General features: G+C 45.4%; 2 protein-coding genes across 19 annotated transcripts in view; one reads left to right on the top strand and one right to left on the bottom strand.

Moving 5' to 3' along the window:
• The window catches only part of LOC1281495 (tensin-1), a 155,809-nt gene extending 154,776 nt beyond the window's left edge, over positions 1-1,033 (top strand). For all 18 annotated transcript variants that reach the window (XM_061643734.1, XM_061643733.1, XM_061643741.1 and 15 more), the window contains one exon: positions 62-1,033. In XM_061643734.1, the coding sequence (XP_061499718.1) occupies positions 62-227 (166 nt within the window). In that variant the 3' untranslated portion in view covers positions 228-1,033. The remainder of the gene's footprint in view (positions 1-61) is intronic.
• Positions 1,034-3,427: 2,394 nt separating this feature from the next.
• On the bottom strand, positions 3,428-8,883 carry LOC1281497 (cyclin-L2). Its single transcript, XM_321418.6, has 4 exons — positions 8,455-8,883; positions 7,868-8,052; positions 4,583-5,713; positions 3,428-4,488 (listed from the first exon to the last, which is right to left on the bottom strand). Exons 1-4 carry the CDS (start codon positions 8,740-8,742, stop codon positions 4,119-4,121), a joined length of 1,974 nt encoding a protein of 657 aa, XP_321418.5. The 5' UTR covers positions 8,743-8,883; the 3' UTR covers positions 3,428-4,118.
• Positions 8,884-15,552: the final 6,669 nt, after the last annotated feature.

The raw sequence follows: 15,552 nt of genomic DNA, 5'->3' as shown, positions 1-15,552 counted from the left end.
CTTCAACATTCCAAAACCGACCCTACACTAACACCCAACTATCTATCGATTTGTTTTCCAGACGTATGTTCGCGTTCGTCGCCAAGCGGTCACCCTCGTCGGCCGACAATCAGTGTCACGTGTTCTGTGAGCTGGAACCAACGCAACCGGCGGCGGCCATCATACAGTTTGCCAACAAGGTGCTCAGCGGTACCAGTCAGCAGCCCGCAGTTACCAGAGCAATCTGAGCAGAATGAGCAGCATATATCCGGGATGTACGCCCGAGGCACATTTATACAGAGCCGCTAACGCATGCACAACACAGCATCCACTGTCGTCGTATGGCAAACAATACAACAGAGAAAGCGTACAGAACAGTGGAAAAGCGCGTATTGTTGTACTAATAAAACTTAAACAAACCCGCAAACCGCAAGGATCGAAAACGCACGAAACGCGCATTAATTAAACCACGGCAGGATGTAAACGTTTTAACATTGCACACCCGTTGTAGTTCACGACGGCACACGCATATATGTGCACACAGGCGAATGAGCAGCATACTAAAACAACCATACTTAACACGGTGCGTTTTGAACGTGTGCCACGTGGCGCGCCCATTGTTACTCACGACACACAACAACAACAGCAAAAAAGAACAACCGCCAACTACCATTTTATTGTGTAATTGTGTAATTATTACTTACTATAATTTAGCCATATGCGTAGGGCAGCATCCATGTAACCCCGTCATCTCACCCAGTCTCTCCCCATTAGTTTCGCTGTGTATGTGTTAAACGATAGCAAACGCCCTACACTAACAGACTATCTCCCACACGGTTGTATACACTACTTCTTTGCTGTCCTTTTCCGTTGCGTTTCCTTCGTGAGAACAAAAAAATTAATAATAATAATAATAGTTAAACAAATTGTTAGCCTTTTGTACAGCGGAGTGCTTTCGTGAGAGCCACACGCCAACTACTAATACACGCGTTGTTTTAGATAGTGTGTAGTGGGTGCGATAATCTGAAATATAGTAACGAAGAAATCAAACCAACTCCCCCACTTCGAGCGTATGATAAAGAAGGTAAACCACACAATAACATCTTTAAATATCGGCCGAGCAAAGCTTTTTGTTTGCTCCCCCTGGCAGGGACGCGGTTCGATGTTTTTCTTTTCTGCTTTTTGTGTTCCATCGTCCATCCGAACGCACCTTTTGCTCTAGTTGTTCGAATGTGCACAGCGCCTTAAACTAATGCAAACAAGTACATAACACACATCATGCTGCTACTACCACTACTACTAGCATCAGCGCTCATTAACAACGAATCGAACGTTATTTCGGTCGGTCCTCTCCTTTTGGCCTTTGGTAGAGTCCAGCGCACAAAGCTTTGATCATACCTTTCACTTTAAGTGTTTTTCATTTTCCCATTGCTTATCACACGTCTTGCCCGCGGCAAAATTCTATTTCGATTTTTCTTTAAGAAACATTTGTTTATCCTTTTAAAAGCGATACTTGACAGATTATTTTAAAATTCTGAACGTACACGATTGATCGTTGTATGATTTTTTTTTCGCTTTGCGTGCTTTCGCTGGCAAAGGTAGGAAAAAGAAGGACAGATAACTTGTAGAACAAACGAACGACTAAGTGCTTATCGTATGAACGCGTAAGTAGCTTATTTACGATCACACTTAATGATGATGAAAACGAAGCAAAACTGAACCGAAAGCATCTAACACACTCGGAACTGTATCATGAATCTGATGGAAAAAAAGCGTGTCTGATCTGATGGAAGGAAGCAAAAGCAGATCACGAAACCCGCGTGCCTCATCGCTAACGAAACATACAGCAAATAAACAAAAAAGTGTACGTTGAACCAGTGAGATTAGTGAGAGACAGTAACACAGCAATATATTTATGTCGACAACACAGCAACAACAGGTACTAAAATAAACAAAGCGTCAAGCAATAAGGCTACAACATAACACAACCTCACGTGTAGAGAAGGGGTTGAATCATTTTGTACTAAGCACGGAACATAACAGTCACAAAAGCTACAAGGAAGTTACAAGATCATGCAAAAGGTTTCTAAAACGGTACTAAAAACAGAAACAAACGAAATAATATTAAAAAAATACAATCCCATTACTACACCCACAATAATGGCAATTGGAGGAAAATGCAAAAAAGCAAACAAAAAAAACACACACACACACACACACATTCACCACTAGTCGTTGTTTATAGGAAGTGTAAGGAAATCAGAAGCAATAGGTAACGCAGCTCTCGTGCGCCTGCAAGTATAATACAACGTAACACGCACAACGCAAAAAAATCGTTCTACACGTTTTGTTTTTATACAGTTAAAAAAGCATGAAATATCTATTATGTTTTGTTTCTCCATTCTCCGTCTATCGGTAGCTTTCCCGTGGCCGCTCTCGCAAGCATAGCACAGAAGCTGCAAGGGCGGCTAACTAGGAGAACACTAAGAGCTTTCCTAAATTATTTCTAATGTAATCAAACTTAAATTATTCTATCGCAACAGTATGACGTGTTATCGATTTTTGCTGGAGCGCAATTTGCGACAAAACCCCACTCAACCCATTATTAACACATTCAAACATGCATGATTCGATTAATACTGTAATTGTATATAGGTACAGTGATTTTCATGAAATAATAAACGAAACACTACGAAAAACGCGACGTTCTTATCCTTTGAAACAGTGAGTTGATGAAAGAAACGGCATTCAGATTATGGCCGGAAAGGCGCTGGATAATGAGGACCAAATCAAGGATGACATTCCTTATAATTTAACGGTAACCATGTATCAAAATTTTGATTTAAAAGGTAATTTAAACCTAATTCCATGTCAAGCCAGGCAGCATAAGTCAGAAAAATGAAGTTTTCGTCGGAATCAATTACAGCTAGCTCCGAAGTTTTCTGGAATCGATTGAGGATAGTAGGTCAGGACATGGTTCCGGAATCAGCTCCAGAATTGGCTCCGAAATCGGGGTCGGTTTCGTCATTCTCATAATAACGATGCTACGTATTGATAACCGCAAAGACTCAAAATTTACTAGTAAACGATCCATTCTTATTGAGATTCCCAAACTGATTTTGCTTCTGAAACTTCTTATTTCAATTCAAGAACTGATTCCCATTCCGAAGCTAATTCCAATTCTGGAGTCAATTCCGTAACCGGACCAAATTGCGATTCCCAGGTCGATTCCGATTCCGGAGCTGATTCTGATTCCGAAATCGACTCCGAAGCCAACTTCGGAATCGATTTCAGCATCGGCTCCCGAATTGATACCGAAAACGGAATCGGGTATGCCCGATTCCGAGCTCCCAGCACTAAAAAGAAGCAAAAAACTTGCAATACTATCATCCAATTCCTCTCTATTCGGATATTTTTTCCAATCGCAAATGACATGTTAACGTTAACGTAGTTTGTAAATAACAGTTTTAACTTCTTTATTTGAACCCATCACGTGTCCGCTGCCATATAGGAGGGACTGTTCTTTCTCCAATTCCGATTTCATTTTAACTCCTTGCTGGTCGTTATCATTATTTAGTTTAAAATCTATTTTTACACTCCTTGCTCTATTACTTTCTTTTAGTAAATTTCATCAATCGTCGTGATAATAATGCTACACATACACACACTCTCGCTTTCCGTTTTCAGTTCTCGTGTTAGCGTTGGCTAATGAATGAATCATTATCATCATTACACCACTGTGTGTCTGACTTTCCCTCTAACTATCCCACATCGGATCGTGGTGTGTTGGTAAAAATTGTACAAAAAAAAACAACTAAAATTTCTAAAAAAATAAAAGAAGAAGAACAGAGTCGATGCACGATTGAATACCGGTATTCTGTAAATGGCCACCCGAGGGCCAGAAAAATTAAAGCTACTTCGGCACAAATCCTTTCGGCTCGATTTTGAGTGTGTGCCGGACATGTTTAAGTGGGGGATGAGTGTGTCTGTGTATTTTGTCTTTGTAATTCCATCACACTGGAGAGTTGTGAATGCAACTGTGAATAATTTACTCGCACAGACATGGCAGCATGTAAAAACTTCTGTCTAATTCTTGCTCTCTCTCTCTCTCTCTCTCTATCTTTCTCTTCCAATTGTTTCTATCGCCGACGGTCTCGATCACGGTCGCGTGATCGATCGCGTTCGTGCTTGGATGACCGATGTCGACTGCTGCTATCGCTATGGCGACTAGAGCCATACTTGTCGTGCTTTCCATTGCCCCGGTAATCCTTCTCGGTACGCCTGTAGTCGTCTCGATCGTACCCACCACCACCGCCACCTACCTTGCCACTGTCCGATCGCATTCGATCACGGTCGCGATCGCGGTCCCGACGAGAGTGTTCCACCACGAACGAGTTGGTGTGGTTCATTCCCTTCGAGCGATCGCCGCGATCACGATCTGCGCCGTTAGTGTAGCGATTGTCATTGTTTCGGTCCTCCTTGCCCGAGCGACGATCGTATTTTTTGTCACTAAAAACGAAAAGATTAAGAAAAATAACATTAGTTTTACAGTACAGAACAGTACTTTTCCTTCGACAGCTTGCAAAACTCAACTCCTTCTTACCTCTTTTTGTACTTTTGCGGCGAGTCGGGCGATGGCGAACGGGACGAGTAGTGGCGGGAGGATTTCTTCTTGCCCGAGGACGACACCTTAGCCGGCGAGCGCGAGCGATGGCGCGTCTTCTTCGACGTCCTTCTGGTGCCGCCGCCGCCGCCGCCGCCACTCTTGTCGGTGGAATAGTGCGGCGAGTGAGGCGAGCGCGAACGTGACCGCGAGCGGGAAGCGGGGCTGCGCGAACGCGACCGGGACGTGCGCGTTTTGGAGCGCGAGCGCGACTGTGATGTGCGGGAGCGGGACCGGGAGCCGCGCGATCGCGACCGCGATACCGAGCGGGACAACGAGCGCGATTTCGAGCGGGATGATTTCGACAGCGATTTAGACCGCGAACGCGAAGAGCGCTTCTTCCCATCGCCCACCGTCCCTCCTCCGGCAGTGTCGGGCTCGTTGTTGTTCAGTCCGGCGGTGCTGTTCGCATTGCTGCCACTGCTGGGCGCTGCAGTTCCGCCACCTGTCCCACTGTTGGCGCTGCTGTTCGTAGTGCCCGCCGCTCCAGATGGATTCAGGGGCAGTGGGATGGCCCGTTGAATGAACCCGCCCCAAGCGTTGTGCGACCCGTTGTTCCGGTCCACCGTAATGACGGTCGGGGCCGGAGCCGGCGCCGCCTCGGGCCGGTCCTTCTTGCGCTGCTCTTGGTACTTTTTCTTCAGCGCTTCGACCGCTTCCTCCAGCAGCTCGGCGTTCGGTTTGCCCCGCTTGTACAGGGCCATGATGCGGTAGCAGACGTCCAGCATGTCGTCCTCGCTGACGCGAAATATCACGAACCACGGCGGATTGTTCGGCAGCGGAATGTTGTGCTTGCGCGCGGTCAGATAGATGCACGCGCACGCGATCGTTTCCGGCTGGTAGCGCACGAACACGTCCGTCCGGAACGAGTCGTTCATGAAGTTCCACGCCATCTGCATCATGTTCTGGTGCTTTTCCAACTCGAGGTACTTCAGGTACATCACGATCAGCTTGTGCGGGTGCTTCACGTGCACGCAGAACCCGAGCTCCTTCAGCACGCGCCGCTCCGCCTTGATGACCTGCGACTTCAGGTTGATGTAGTGCTGGTCCAGTATCATCGGTAGCAGTGGCCTAGTTAGTGTCGCGCACAGGAAGAAAGATAGCAGAGCAAGAAGAAAAAAACACATTCGGGTAAGGAGAGAAAGAAAAAAAGGGGTAGAAAGAAACCGGAACCGCTCTGATCCTTTAGCAATTTTGCTCCTTCTTTTTTTTTTTGGGATTGGTTTTCCTCCAGCTGGTTCGCATTTTGAGCGCTTCAATTTTGAAATTTACCCCCCTGTGATGTGGTGGATTTCAAAATTGCCATAAACAAAACAAAACAAAACAAAAATATCATCTCATTACACACGCTTTTGCGGCTGCTTCAGAGCTATCAAACGATTAGAATTGGGCCTTGCATGCAGTTTGTTCACGTTTATGATGTACTATAAGCTTCAAAAAACAATTCTTCTAATTCAAAAACAGGCAATTGTAATGGGGAATTTTAAAAGGAATCATTAACACGATCCCGAAGTTAAACCACATTTCGATGGGGAAGTTTCGTGCGAAGAAAGTTGATATAATCGTGTCGAGGTAATAGAACATGTTCTTCTTCTTTTTTTTCAGATAAATAGCACACAGTGATCTTCGGGATGCGATAAATTTACCTGCCAACTTACCAACAGCACCCGACTACACACTTTCCTCCCACTACAAACCGATTGTCCCCCAGTCGGAATCGTGTTGGTGGCATGTGGAGCCCAAACAATACTAGAAAATATCTTAAAAACAACATTATTACAATACACCAGCCGCACCGATAGTATCTTCAATCCTGCCAAGCCGTTCCGGTCTTCTTGATCGCTTCTTCTTTGGACGAGCTCTCTTCGATGAGCATCTCTGTCTGTCGATAGACATCAGCTGTGGTTCGACCCCTAATGGTTGCCGCTAATGGTTGCGACGACCGGAAATACCGATCTACCGTTTCCGTACCACGAGCTCAAACTCTTCCAACAAACCGGCGCACTTCACCCTGCCCAGGCTGAGCGTCATCGCAACTGTCACCACTGTCGCAAGGGATGAGCTTCGCAAGATCGCTCCCATATTCGTGCGGTGCTGCTGCTAGACGGTTCTCTTACTTACGGAGACGGATCAGTGATAAGAAAAAACATAAAGAAAAAAAGAAAAAGAGAACATTCTATGCTTCGAGATTGGGTAATACAGAGAAAGAGAGAGAGAGAGAAGTTAGAAAGAAACACAAACAATCGTCGTGGCCACACAACAGTAGTAGAGGTAGGCAACTGCTACTATTTGTCACTCTCCCAGGCGGGTGCACGCGCGTCCGTTGGGTTGAAGTTGGTTTCTGTTTCTTTGCTTTCCTCCCAATTCCTCTCCTTTTCCCGTATGAATAGACCATCTAGGCAGGCAAGCACCGTGTTCCAGCGGGGTAGGGGAAGAATCTTGATCCGCCAGTCCAAGCGTGGTTCAGCAGCTCGATGTGCTCCTTGGTGGGAAGGTGGCGCGTGCAGGGACGAGATCGATCGATATTTCCAGCCTGTCCCGCATGTCTTCCTGCAGCATCCTCTCTTCCAAGGCGGCTTGGGAACGCTTTAATGCTGCTGAAACGTGGATGCAACTTAGGAATGTTTTACCTTGTTCACCACCTTTTGCGGCATATGGTACATATCAACGATATTAACGGACGATCAGTCAGTGGATGCACACACAGTCAGTGATTCTTCTCGTTGTTCTTCGGCACCCATCTTCCATTGGAAGCCCAGCATTGCTTTTACGGTTCGATTCGGCTCGGTTGGGGTGCTAAGGTCCCGTACACACACACGCGCGCGCGATTTCCTTTAAACTAACCTGGGAGCGCGCTGGCTCGCAACCGATTGCATTGCAGTTGGATACTCGTCGCTGCGCAGCGCCGCACACACGTGTGTTCAGAGATGGATTTTGTTTTGTTTTGTTCTGTTCAGACCATGTTTTGTTTTTGTATGTTTAATTTGGATTTTTTTGTTTTGTTTTGTTTGTTTTTTTTTGTACTCTAAAGCTTTGCGCGCTTAGCGTTGCTTTGAGAAGGAGATAGAGTTTTGAGTAAGATTGCGTCTTACCTACAAAACTATAAGTGAAATAAGTTAATAGAAGTCGCTTTGCGGTAGGGGCCAGCAGCAGCAGACGTGTTGCTTGCGGAAACAGTGACAGGGGTATGCGGATCGGTTACGGATCGGCACCCGGCATACTTACTTTTGGCTGCGGACTTGTTTGATATGATGAAACACATTTATGACGTCACGGATCCGGCGCGGGGCTTCCTCGATCTTCGACGCCAGGCAGATGCAGCTCATCGCCGTCGCCTCCATGCTGTGGCGCACGAAGGACTTTGAGTAGAAGAATCGCTGAAATAGGACCTGCCCGGTCGCCATGGCAACCTAAAATGTAAAAAAAGGAAATGCTTTATTCAACCGTGCCGAGCTTGTCGAGGACACTTCGCATGGTGCGGGGTCAAGGATGGGTGTCGTTGGTTGTGGGGACGGTAGCTGACATTTTGGGTGAATCACACACAAATGACATGCAAACAATGAAAGCACAAAGTAACTAGCCAAGCAGCGTTCAATTCTTTTTGAAAAGACATTTTCTTTCCTGCTCAGTCGAGGCACAGGAAAAAAAAGAGAGGTTTGCATGAATTTCATCCCATCCACAGCATTAAAATGCATCAATTCATTAGCAGCTGAAATTCACATTCGCACTCACACGCACGCACACACACACGCACAAGACAAGATGGCGTCGGAAGCGCTTATGAAACTTCACCCCTAACGAGCGCTGCTTACCTGGGGCAATTTTAGCAATATTCCTGCCGTCTGGATCAGCTCACACCCGAGGATACGCAGATCCGTCTCCGTCTCCCGATCGAGCCCATCGTTCTGGGACGGGGTTTGGTCCAGCTTCACTTCCGGAAGCAGACAGTTTTCGAGCGTGAGCACGATTTTCCCATATGGGCGCTGGACGGGCTGCGGTGCTGCGGCCGTCGCTGGCGTGGACTGGGTGGTTCCTATCACGGCGGACGCCGCCTTGCCGGTGGCGCTGACCGTTTCGGTGATTGTTTTACTCACGCTCATGATTGTAACGTGCACTTTCCACACACCTTAACTACGCATCAAGCGGGGGAAAACAATTCCGAAACGACGGGAACGGACCTGGCTCGCTTCTTCGCGAAAATCCAACGATTGAGCGAGCTGTCACGTTTGGTGGTGTTGGCAGTGTGGCCAGATTATTTTGGCTGTTTTCGGTAGGCGCATCAAAATTTTATCGGTAGTTTTCGGTCGGTTAAAACACGAAACTTAACTGAGTTGATGTTGCTAGTATGGTTTAGAGAGTATGGTTTGGCTCCTGCGGAGTTCTTTCGCCTCTAAACTTAACTGAGTTAAATGAAGTGAAAACGAAAGAAATGTTAAGTGCGGGATGGGGGGGGGGGGGGGGGGGGGGGGTGCTAATGCGCAAAATGAAAGTTCCATCTCATGCAAATATGCATCCTTTATCTAAGATTGGATTAGATTTGGTTCAGCTTTGGATTTGGATAAATGGAAAATCGGTAGTTTTAGGGCGGTCCGTGTGACACTTCAAACAAAATGACACTTCAACCGACGTGACACTTCAAACAAAATGAGCTTCAAAAGTTGTCTCCTTATTTCAAATGAAAATACGTTAAACACTAGCGCCATCTCTATAATGATTCGCTTACTACACTGACACAGACAAGAAACTGCTAAATCCCTGTTTTGTTTTTCTTCGCAAATTCTAATACGTATTGTTTTATGTACTTCTCACATCTTTTGCATTGATTTGGAAACTTATAAAATGATTTTCCTGGGTGTTTTGTTCAATAATTCTCACAAAATCTTGCCTCACACTGCTTCTAAACGACCAACTTTTGTACCGCGACAAATTTTCTGGGAGCTTTTTGTTCTAAAACAACATCTCAGTTTTAGAACAAAATCCGAGGTAACCGTGATTGTCACGGGTTTGTGAAATTTTCAAAGAAAGCGTTTCGCGACATTACGATCAAAGTAAGCCATACATTCGTGCTAAAACAAGGACGGTTTGACAGATAGAAATTGTCGCGGAAGATTTTTTGGGTCGTCTAGAAGCAGTGTCACACTTCCTTCCAAGGATAATGTATTTAGAAGGTTGATTTTTATCGCTTTTGCTGGGCGACATTGTGGGGGACATCTGTCACTCTCTGCATACAAATTTCATTACCCCGCACCAGCCCTCCTCGATTTTTATACCGTAGCCCCCGGAAGAGAAATGTCAAGTCGAGAAATGTCATTTTGCTCTGAACAACTTCACCTTGTCATTTATAACACCTTGCTTCCTTCGTAATTTGTATTTAGAAAAGTTGTATACATCGAAGCAGCAGTGAACAGAGCTTACTTTGACAGAAGTGATCGCCTCACTGGTAAATGACAGTACTTTCGTGTGGGACACTTTTGTAACGCCAGTTTCACGTCGGTTTGTCGGTGGGTCAGCTGTGAACCGGTAGGCATATAAAAAATCGGTAGGAATACAGATAAATCGATATCTGGTCACTCTTGGTGTTGGTGCAGCGACGACGGTGAAAACAAGGTTGGTTCGTCGAGCCTCCCGGTGACAGATGTAATGTGACAGTTGCTGTTGACAGTACAGAGCTCGCGTACAGTGTGGAACTGGAATAAATACGAAAAACACGCCGAAACTTGCATTTTTGACTACATTTTTGTGATTCTATATTAAAATTAGTAAAACTCTGAACTTAGAATGATGTCACAACCATGACACCGCTTTTTGTTACCGACAAAATCGAAATGGCATACATTTCCTTGCGGAGCCTTACAACAGCTGCATCTTGCAAGGATTAGATCGGATTGATTTTAAATATGAAGGGAAAGAAAATCACATTTAAACGTTGAGCGTTTTGATACATTCACAAGAGAATTATTTCTGATAGTTATTTGTATTTTCTGCTTATTTTTTTATCTCGTTTAAAGGCCGGGCTACATTGATCGTACTCGCAAGCGTAATTTTGATTTTCACTAGCGCATCTGGCGGCGGCTGACCGAAGCATTTTTCCAAACAATTTGGAGCCGCTTCAGAAAATATGTTATTTTTCCATGTTTTTTACCTTAACTGGACTGGAAAAGCTTTGTAATTGATAGATGAATATGTTGTGCAAGTATTCCAGCCATTTTCGCATCAAAAAACGGTGAAAAAACTAATAATTTTTGAGATCCGGCACGACCATTCCCTTGAAGACCAAAAAAAGCTTCCACCAGCCGCCGCCAGATGCGCTAATGAAAATCAAAATTACACTACGGAGTACGATCAATGTAGCCCGGCCTTAACATATTTATCTAGCAGACCACGTTTGATCAATTCTGTTAATTTGCTTTATTGATTATTTTTTGATAATTCATTTGCGCTTTCCATCTTTTCTTTTGCTTACTTCAACGTTGGTAGTCTTTATGATTACTTAAGTAGTATGAAACTAGTTTTTCCATTAAATGTAGCACATTTTTGGGAAAAAATCGAGCGATTTTTAAGGCCGGGCTACATTGATCGTACTCCGTGGTGTAATTTTGATATTCACTAGCGCATCTGGCGGCGGCTGGTGGAAGCTTTTTTTGGTCGTCGGGGGAATGGTCGTGTTGGATCTCAAAATTAATTAGTTTTTAAACCTTTTTTTTATGCGAAAACGGCTGAAATACTTGCACAATATGTTTGTCTATCATTTAGAAAGCTTTTTCAGTCCAGTTAAAGTAAAAACATAGAAAAATAACATATTTTCTGGAGCGGCTCCACATTGTTTAGCAAAATGCTTCGGTCAGCCGCCGCCAGATGCGCTAGTGAAAATCGAAATTACGCTTGCGAGTACGATCAATGTAGCCCGGCCTTTATGCATTTCTCGAATTGGTAGCGCCATCTATGAAAGAGTAGTAAAAGTACTTTGAAATTTTGTATCCTTACCGGCTTCCTCCATCCTCCATCCTTCCTCCATCCTTACCGGCTTTACTTCTTAACTGCTAATTTCGAAGAATCCATACTAGTTTTCTCATAAAAAGTATAATAAAAATAATCCATATAGGTGTAACAGAAGATCCAACGATGTGTTTATTCTACAAAACCTCGAAGGAACACATTCAAATCGTGCTTAAATGCAGTTGCAACGTTTACGTATGCATCCATTACTATCGATATTCAACTGTCTAGTGCAATCACACACATCTAACACTGCTATGAACGCTCGAACAGCTAACGATATGCTGCAGCACACCGACCAAACAGCACCCTGCCTCCTAACGCCTTCAGAGCAAATTAATTAGTTTTCACCTATGTAAGCCCTCGGGCGCCCGTTTTGCATATCCACCAACCGCGTGAACCAAACAAGTTCAAAGAAGAAAGCAGAAGAATGGCAACAAAAAGCGTGGAAGCACAGCACAGCAGGCGATGGCGATGGTGGCAGGAGACATCTTTGCTCTATCGCATACTCTTACCTCATCCTTCTGATTCAGTCTGCCCAGCATCCCGCAGGGTTCGGTGGGTATTGTGATAGTTCCACAAAAGGAAGACTTTTTTGTGTGTCGGAACTCGACTCTATCTCCTCACCAGCAGCACACGGTGTGCACGGTGTGTAATCGATAAGGTGGAGACGTTCATTCATTCAGGTTCCAACTTCCGGCGTGCTCCTCTCCACAGGTGACATGATACCCGAGACACGGCGGGAAAGACTACCGAAGGTGCCAGTAACAGTGATCATTTTGCATAGCAGCAGCGAGCTCTGCACCCGAACCAGGGGGGGGCCCAGGATGCAGCAGCATTTTAATTAAAACTCATTTTTATTTAGTCCGTACCGCCATCGTACCGGAGACGGAGACGCGGGATGCTGAATCGGGCTCAACCGGTTCGATTGGTCGAAGAGTGTGCTTAAGATGTGCCGACCCGTTAGAACGGTTTGTGTCCTCGCCAGGCTGGTGCAGACGGCACTAGGTGGATGGCATGGGCAAGATGGCTTACTTGAGAAAAAGGGCAGCTGCCTCTGATGGCCCGTCGGACGGTTGGGTTGCGAAAGGGTACGGGTAGGGTAACAAATTAAATCAGAACACGGTGTACACTGGAGACAGAAAGAGAACCAGGACATTCCGACCAAGCGTTGACATCAAGGGGCACATCCGTAAAGTAGGTAGGTAGGACCTTGCTAGCATAAAGAAAAGAAGGGAAAAACAAACCTAAACACCGAATGGAGGAGAAGCATCCAAACCAGAAGACCGATAAGTGTTGAACGCGACGGAATGGGAGTTTTCCCCATCGGGAAGAGTATTAGTGAGTAAATGGCTCGGCCCGGATTCCTGTTCATCATCTTTCTTCCGGGCAGGAGTCTTTTCCCTTATCGTTTAATCACGTTCCCGGTGGGGTGGACGGTAAGAACGAAAAAAAAAAAACAATTTCACAGACACAAATATACGTGTCGAATGAGCGACACTACTGTGTGGGGGGTTAGGGAGTCACCGGGAAATCTTTGATTATTGCCGAGGGCGATGGACTCACAATAAAGAGAAGAGGACAAATAAAACTCTCCCCCAGCTCAGCGACACGGAGCGAGGGAAACAAATTAGAGAGCTACTTATGCTGAAGAACGGGCTCCCATTCATAATGATTTGGATCAGTTGCTCTGCCCATCGAGGCCCACTGCTCCTTCCCAATCCCTCCCCCACCCAAGGCGATCATACCACTGGCATGCAAATTAACCCCACGGAGACGCAAAACGGTTTCGGTTAAACCCGGGAAACTGATTTTATAACCTAATGGATCGTTTCAAGCCACCCGCGGAGGGTGGTGGGTTATTTTTGGCGGACGTTTTTTCGATTTTTGTCACCAGTCCAATTATTTGCGCCTCGTAAGTTTGGGATTAATTCTTTTCAGCTTTGGCTTTGGCGGTTCTGCTGGTGTTGCCTGAGCTCATCATAATTTGGTGGTATTGATGGTGGTGGTGGGTGGTGGTGGGTGGTGCTACATTTAACTCGTTGTTCCTAGGGGTTGGTGCAAAAGGGGCTCTAGGGAAAGCCAATGGGAGCGTGGGGGTGAGACAACCGTGACAGCCTGAAGCTTTGTGGTTTTGGAAAAATCGCCCCCAACGGCGGAATGGAAACAGTACAAACGGTCGCAGTAAGACAAGCGGCTAACGATGCTGACGAAGAAATTTAAAGCAACACAGTGCGACCTATTATCAACAATACACATAAACGATAAATACTTTACACGACATGGAGGGGGAATACAGGGACCGCAGGGGAGTAAGCGTTAGAGGAAGCAGTTTCAGCGAAAAACCACCGAAACGAATTAATTCAGTCAAATTAATCAGCTTATACGAATAAAAAGCGATAATAGGGAGCAAAGGCACCAAAGCGAACTTCCCGAAAATGAACACACGCTGAGCCCGGGAGGGGTCGTCTCGATTCGATGGAAATATTGGACACTAATTGATTCCGGAATGTTTGAGCGCGAGTGATTAAATTCGGACAGAAAATCGTAGTTAATGTTAAAATTTCTTGCGCAATTCTATGAAACTTTTCATTCCTTTTTGTGGCTGGCTTGGTGCTGTATTTTGTGGAAAAAAAGTCAATGCACACAGAAAATGGGTTGCTAAAATATTGACTGAACCATTCGTTCGGAAGAACCTGTAAACCGTGAACCGTGTTAAAGTATTAATTAAACGTAAAATCTGCATCAGCGATAGATGGCGACCGAAGGAACAGTCGATTCTGTAGGCGTTGGGGTCTATTGGTTTTGACTGTGGCGGAACTAGCCTTCGGAAAAGCTCTCTTGCAGCAAAAGCGAACGTTACACGTACACACACGCATCAGCAGCCTCAGGAAGCTTCAACGGGATCCAGCTTAGCTTAATATTATTTAAATGAAAAAGCAAACGCTTGAATTGAAGCACTTGCTGTCTTACGCTACATTGGCCTAGGGCAGCACCATCGGTGGCAAAACTCCGCGATGTAAAGGCCGGGCTACATTGATCGTACTCCCAAGTGTAATTTCGATTTTCACTAGCGCATCTGGCGGCGGCTGGTGGAAGCTTTTTTTGGTCGTCGAGGGAATGGTCGTGCCGGATCTCAAATTTAAGTTGTTTTTCCATCGTTTTTTGCCATGAAAATGGATGCAATGCTTATAGGACATGTGCATCTACCTTTTACAAAACTTTCTTGTCCAAATTAAGTTAAAAACATGGAAAAATTACATATTTTCTGAAGCGGCTTCAAATTGTTTGGAAAAATGCTTCGGTCAGCCGCCGCCAGGTGCGCTAGTGAAAATCAAAATTACACCAGAGAGTACGATCAATGTAGCCCGGCCTTAATGAATGAGTTTTTAAGCCCACCCAACTGTTGACGTCGTGTGGGCGGGCAGTGGAATCGGAATGGCCCACCGGAGGGGGGTTTAGAGAACAAAAAAAAAAACGAATGAAAACGGAAAGAAATAATACTCTCGACATCATTCGCAAAGCCGTTTTGAAGAACGTTTTGATTTTCGTTTCGTTTTTCTTTTTCACTTGTACACGCGCGCGCGCGCTTGTGTGTGTGGCTCTCTGGCCCGAAATTCGCTTTCTTGTCTCCATTATATTATTGTATCTTTGGCAAATAATCTTCAGCATTCACTCCCGGATCATCCCGGTGCGATTGTGGTGCGGAGGGAGGAAAACATAAAGCCGCTGGATAAAGTAGAGCTGTAAAGGCACAGAGAGGCAGGAGTGAAAGGCAGCCCTTAGGCCAAATTTGGCTCCAATTTGGTGCCGCCTTTTGCGAGCACCCGGCGGGGGGGGAAGCCCAAGGCCCCGTTTGTGTCGATTGACAATAGTGCCTTTAAATGAGCTCCCGCTTAGCTGCTAGCAGGTTG

The sequence above is a fragment of the Anopheles gambiae genome, chromosome 2 (genome assembly GCF_943734735.2).
Source record: "Anopheles gambiae chromosome 2, idAnoGambNW_F1_1, whole genome shotgun sequence".
Taxonomy (NCBI): Eukaryota; Metazoa; Arthropoda; class Insecta; order Diptera; family Culicidae; genus Anopheles; species Anopheles gambiae.
This window is presented reverse-complemented; position numbering and strand designations above follow the sequence as displayed.

Excerpts from the sequence above, each read along its gene's own strand:
- LOC1281497 (XM_321418.6), bottom strand. The coding sequence starts at position 8,742 with ATGAGCGTGAGTAAAACAATCACCGAAACGGTCAGCGCCACCGGCAAG. Across the intron at positions 8,053-8,454 it reads TATTGCTAAAATTGCCCCAG|GTTGCCATGGCGACCGGGCA; the intron begins GTAAGCAGCGCT and ends TTTACATTTTAG. Across the intron at positions 4,489-4,582 it reads CCGCAAAAGTACAAAAAGAG|TGACAAAAAATACGATCGTC; the intron begins GTAAGAAGGAGT and ends TTTCGTTTTTAG.